Source organism: Geospiza fortis, unplaced genomic scaffold, assembly GCF_000277835.1.
Source record: "Geospiza fortis unplaced genomic scaffold, GeoFor_1.0 scaffold114, whole genome shotgun sequence".
Lineage (NCBI taxonomy): Eukaryota > Metazoa > Chordata > Aves > Passeriformes > Thraupidae > Geospiza > Geospiza fortis.
In genome coordinates, this window is record NW_005054383.1 from 1,839,991 (window position 1) to 1,846,073 (window position 6,083).

A 6,083-nucleotide genomic window follows, 5' to 3' on the forward strand; every position below is an offset into this window, starting at 1 on the left:
CCTGGGCAATACAATTCCCAGTTTCCAGCCAGCTCAAGCTGTGGGTTCCTGTGTGGATGGGGCTGGCAGGGAAGGAGGTCCCTGAACAGGGCTGGAGGTGACAGCCCAGTGCTGTGAGAGGCAGCTCTGCAGCCCTGCACGGGCTCCTGCAGCTCTGGGCCCAAAGCTCTGTCCTTGCCCTGCTGCTGGGGACACTTGGCCAAACTCAGCTCCCTCCTCCTGGGGTGGCCACGGAGCCAGGAGAGCCCTGACAATGCCCAAGTCACCTGGTCATGGTGGAACAGTGAAATGCATGGAGCCTCCCAGAGCAGGGCTGCAGGTCACAGACAAGGCTGCAGCTGGGCAGAAGGACCAGCACACACCACACAAGCACCTTCTCCAGGAGAAAACACATCCTGTGATCCAGCAAGAGCAATACTGCAGCCACAGCCAAATCCCAAGAGCCCGGGCAAAGGATGCTCCCAGATCCCAGCCCTGCATCCCCATCCCCCTGAAGGGCTGAGCCTCTCCCCAAAGCCCTCAGCACCTCCCACCACCTCTGCTGCTGGAACCACCTTCCCAGAGCCTGGGGCTGAGCAGCTGGCAGGTCCCCAAGCCCTGTGACCTGGAGCACTGGGGCACCACAGAGCCCAGGACTGGAGCCACACGAGGCCCTGGCAGTGGAGCAGTGGCTCTCCCCGTCCCTTGGTGCCCAGTTTGGAGCAGTCAGCTGGGCAGGGCACTGGTGCTCGTGCAGCAGACACAGGCATCACTGCTTCAGGGGGCAAGTTCTTTATTTGTAGCCTGAGGGAAGGAGTAAAACCTGGCAAGTCTACAATTGAGTAGAAAATACAATTAAGTGGGAGAACAAGCTTCATTGAATCCAGGGTGAGCCTAAAAACTACCAGCAGCAGCAGGAGGGTGCACACGAGCAGTGTGTGCCCCCCAGGGCACCAGGGACAGGGCTGCCTCCAGCAGTGCCATCCATGCAGCCCAGCAGGAGGAAAGTCCTGCATTCCAGCTCTAGCCCTTCACTTAGCCTCAGCCCGAGTGTCTGGCAGGACACAGCGTGCCACTGGTGTGACAGACAGATGGCTGTGGACAGACCACTGGACACCTGCAGTGCTGCGGTGCAGAGCTGGGCCTGGGGGATCTGCCCTCACACCACCTCTGCTCCCGGGAGAGGGGCATCCCAGCTGCATCCCTGGCAGCCTCCCAGGACCCCTCAGGGGACACAGCCACCTCCCCCTGCCAGGCAGAACTGAGCCCACCACGCTGGGTGACCCCGACCCCAGCCAGGCTGAGCTGCTCCCCCTCCCAAAAAGGAGCTGCTGCTGCTGCTGCTGGGGCTCCTGTGCAGTTCTCAGGCTAAGAGAGGGGAGGAAGAGGATGGGTACTCATGGGTGGCACTGCCTGGGGCTTGGGAAAGGCCACAGGAGCAGCTTGGAGGGAGCCACAAAGGGCCAGTGACCATCTCAGCCCTCCAAGCTGTCTCTGCACCCACAGCCACACCAGCCCAGAAGGCAGCAATGGCACAGGGTGGGCTTGGTCCCCTCCCAGCACCCCAGAGCTGTGTCCCCCAGGCAGACACGGCACTGGCAGTGTCACCAGAGGCTGTGGTGTCAGCACTGGCTCTGGGAGATGTCCCCACATGGCGTCCCAGGTCACGTCTGTCCGTCGCTCAGTCCCAGGCTGTCCATCAGTGGGGTTGGCTTGCTCCTGCAGCCCAGACATCTGCAAGAGAGGGTGGAGGTGGGGACAGAGCCCTGCCCAGCCCATGGAGGCTGCCAGGTGGGACACAGGCAGGGAGGAGAGGAAGGCAGGACACCCCTTCCCTGCCAGGGTGCAGGAATCCATGGAAGCAAGAGGCTCCTGGGATTCTCTGTGCTCAATCCTGCTGCTGGGGCACAGAAAATGGGCAGCAGGTTGCTCTGGGGGAATCTCAGAGGTGTCTGGACAAGTGTCCAAAAGACACCATGCCACAAGCCAGGCTCAAAGGGAAAATCCAGCAGGTTCTGCTCGTCCCAAGGACTGGCCATGAGGACACTGTACCCACTGCTACAGCAGCCATGCCCCAGGAGAATCATGGTTAAGAATCATCATTTAAGTTGGAAAAGCCCTCTAAGACCATTAAATCCAACTGTTCCCCCAGCACTGCCAAGGCCACCACTAAAACATGTCCCCAAGTGCCACATCCCCCCAGGGATGGGGACTCCCCCACTGCCCTGGGCAGCTGTGCCAGGGCCTGACTGTAGGAATGTGCCCTCTGTTGACCGAGTGACAAATTTAAAAAGGAAAAAAGCCCAGAAGTTTCTCTCCTCAATTAGGTAAAGACACCTCATAGGACCTGGGGGACTTCACCTCAAACTTAAGGCTGGCAAATTGGACAGGAGCCAAAAAGTCCCCCCTGAGCAATTTACTGGAAAAAGAAGACAACAAAGGAACTAATTGCTTTTGTGAGGTTTTACCAGGGGCAAGAGCCTCTTGCACCTGGCTCGGTTTCTCTCTGTAAAGAGTTTTGTTATTTTGCCTTTTCTAAGAACTTTTCTGTTTCCAACACTACCACAGAAACCATCCTGCTGATTTTATGCCACCTGAGGTGGCTGAGCTATTTCAGGTGTGATACAGATCTCCAAGAGCTTATAAGACCTGGCTCAAGGAGACCATTATATCACCTGTCCATCCCTTCCATGAAGAAATTTTCTCTAATACCCAACCTAAACCTCCCTTGGCACAGCTTGGGGGCATTTCTTCTCATCTTGTCCCTGTTCCCTGGGAGCAGAGCCTGACCCCCCTGGCTGTCCCCTCCTGTCAGGAGCTGTGCAGAGCCACAAGGTCCCCCCTGAGCCTCCTTTTCCCCAGGCTGAGCCCCTTCCCAGCTCCCTCAGCTGCTCCTCACAGGCCCCGTGCCCCAGGGAAAAGCAGGGATTCCCTGAGGAGCTCTGCTCCAATCCCAAGAGGGGGAAATGCAGTCACCTAGAGTTTAGCAGAGGAGGAGGCAATACCCAGCAAGGCAGAGAAGCTGTTGGGGGAGGTGAGCCAGCTGCCCCCATCCACGACCAGGGTGGTGCCGGTGACGTAGGACGAGAGGGGGCTGGCCAGGTACAGGGCGCTGTGCGCGATCTCCGTCTTGTTCCCCGCGCGCTGCAGCGGGATCACCGAGAACTGGTTGGACTTCTCTGCAAATTTCCCACCTAAAAGGAGCAGGAAAGAGTCAGTTTGGACCATGGGAGGACTGTCCACCACCGTGGCTGGCCAGGCAATGCAGCACTGCCCATGGGGCTGGCTGAGTGCTCCAGGGAACTGGGGTGAGATCCTGGCACAGCCCTGGGATAAAAACCTGGGAAGATTTAAAGGAGGGGAGCCCAAGCCCAGCAGGGATTTTGTACTGACCCAGCAACCTCAAGGACCTCAGAAAGCTTTAGAAGCATGGAATGGTTGGGGTTGGGAGGGATCTCTCCTTCTCCTCCCCTGCCATGGCAGGGACACCTTCCACTATCCCAGGCTGCTCCAAGCCCTGCCCAGCCTGGCCTTGGGCACTGCCAGGGATCCAGGGCCTGCCCACCCTCCCAGGGAACAATTCCTTCCCAATATCCCATCTAACCCTGCCCTCTGGCTGTGTGAAGCCCTGTACAGCACTCCTGGAGCCCCTTTAGGCCCTGGAAGGGATTCTGAGGTTTCCATGGCCCCAGAGCAGAGGGGCTCCAGCCCTTGGAGCATCTCCATGGCCTCTGAACTTAGACCAAGAGTTCCAGGTCTTTCCCATCCTCTGGGGCTGCACCAGCACTCTGCTGATGGACTACAAGGGCTGAGTTTTGGGGGAGCACATTCCATCGTGGCACCAGAGAGCCCAAACTGCTGCCAAACCAGTGCCCTGGGAGGTACCAGGGATGTGGGAGGGCTGTTCCCACAGAGCTGGGCCAGCCAAGGCACAGCACAGCAGCAATCCCCATGAGCTGTGTGGCACTGGGGGTCCCTCCCAGTCCCCCCCCAGTCCCCTCCCAGCAGGGCAGTGCCAGGGCAGTGCCAGGGCAGGGCTGGGAGCCCAGGCTGCCTCACCCAGGCGTCGGAAGCCCTCGGTGCCCGAGATGGGGCCGGGGGCCAGGCTGTTCACACGGATGTTGTTGGGTCCCCACTCCACTGCAAGGTGACGGGTCATGGCATCTGGGGAGGGATTGCAACAGCACTGAGAAACAGGGAGCAGAGCCACACCAGAAACTTCTTGGGAGGGGGAAAAAATGCCACAGAACAGTCTGGCTGAGAGCAAAGGGCCCTGGAGGGGAGAAGAGCCTCATCCCAAACCCAGGCATGCAGTAACCACAGCAATCCACCCCCTTGCCCCTCCCCAAGATATCTTGTCACAGACATCTTTTATGAAAAATCCTTTCCTTAGGATTTTTCCTCCTGAGAAGCTGAGAGGGCTCAGGAACAAAATGTAAACAATGGTTATCTGCTGCTGTGGAATGCAACAGGTGCATCTGTGATTGGCCCATGTTGAATGTTTCTAATTAATGGCCAATCACAGTCAGCTGGCTCAGACAGAGAGCCAAGCCACAAGCCTTTGTTATCATTCCTTCCTATTCTATTCTTAGCTAGCCTTCTGATGAAATCCTTTCTTCTATTCTTTTAGTATAGTTTTAATATAATATATATCATAAAATAATAAATCAGCCTTCTGAGACGTGGAGTCAGATCCTCGTCTCTTCCCTCATCCTGGGACCCCTGTGAACACCACCACAGTATCTTCCATGCCAGTATTTAGGAAGGACTGGCTTTTCTCGTGGGCCCCCGTGGCTCACAGCCCCCGCCGGGGGTGTGGAGGTACCTATGGCAGCCTTGGCAGCCCCAGCGTGCACCTGCAGGGCCTGCCCTCGGTAGCTCAGGGTGGCCGTGATGTTAATGATGACCCCACCGTGGTCCTGGGGAAGGAAAGGAGATGTGGAGTGAGGCAGGGAGCAGCACAAAGGCTCACAGAGGGCTCTGAGGGACAGGAGAGCTGGGCTTGGAGGGACAGTCACCCACAGGCACTGCCAAACCATCACTGGGGCAGCTCCACCCACTGAATCTCAGGGGTGGGGCAGCCAGCAGGGCCCTGCTGGAGAGGTGGGACATGCAGGGTAGAAGGAAAGGCCAAGGGAAAGTGGCAGAGCTGGAAAGGGAGCAGGAGATCAGCTTCTCCAGGTGGCAGAGCATGGAAAGGTGCTGCAACAGCACAAAGGCCCAGGGCAAGGGACAGGAGGAGCCCCAGTTCGGGGCTGGGATACCTGGAAGGGAACAGAGTGGATCTGTGCAGGGAGGCTCTGGGCCCTTGCACTTACCTGATTTCCCCAGGAGCACAGTGTGGTTTGACACTACCCCCTGCCCACAAGAGCCTCTCCTCAGGCTCCCCTGGCTCTGTGCCACTCACCCGGAAATATTTCTCAAAGAGGACCTTGGAGGTGTTGAAGGTGCCCATGGTGTCGATGTCGATCACTGTCTTGAAGGCGTTGAAGGACAGGGCACTGGCTGGGCACAGGAAATTCCCCGCAGCACCTGAACCACAGGGACAGGCAAGACAGGGCTGGGACAGGTGTCAGGGCCCTTCTGGGACAGGCAGGGTGAGGGACAACGTCTCCACATGGAGACAGCCCTGCTAAGGGATAAACTGCTGGCTCTGGGTGCCCAGCAGCACAGCCAGCACGAGGGGAGCAGGGATGATCCACACCCACACAAACAGGGATGGCCAAGCACCACACACAGATCTCTGCTTCCTCTGAGCCCCCAGGAAAAACCCCTGCCCAGCAGTGAGCCCAAACAGCCAGGAGCCCTGGGAATAGTGCAGTAGGAGGGATAGTGCAGAGGGGCTCCAGCCCTTGGAGCATCTCCATGGCCTCTGACCTTAGTCCAAGAGTTCCAGGTCTTTCCCATCTGCTGATGGACTACAAGAGCCAAACCCCTCAGGCAGGGCTGAGTTTTGGGGGAGCATATTCCATCATGGCACCAGGGAGCCCAAACTGCTGCCAAACCAGTGCCCTGTGCAGCCTCACCGTTAATGAGGATGTCAATCCTCTGGAACTCCTGCAGTGCCTCGTCCACCGCGGCCGCGATGGTCTGCGGCTGCCGCC

General features: G+C 58.2%; 1 protein-coding gene across 1 annotated transcript in view; it reads right to left on the bottom strand.

The window, feature by feature from the left end:
* Positions 1-755: 755 nt before the first annotated feature.
* DECR2 (2,4-dienoyl-CoA reductase 2) overlaps positions 756-6,083 on the bottom strand; it is a 5,930-nt gene continuing 602 nt past the window's right edge. Inside the window, 6 exon segments of the mRNA XM_031060435.1 lie at positions 756-1,713; positions 2,985-3,173; positions 4,039-4,143; positions 4,805-4,898; positions 5,387-5,511; positions 6,006-6,083. The exon segment at positions 6,006-6,083 is cut by the window's right edge and continues 14 nt beyond it. Coding sequence (XP_030916295.1) covers positions 1,679-1,713; positions 2,985-3,173; positions 4,039-4,143; positions 4,805-4,898; positions 5,387-5,511; positions 6,006-6,083 — 626 coding nt within the window. The 3' untranslated portion in view covers positions 756-1,678.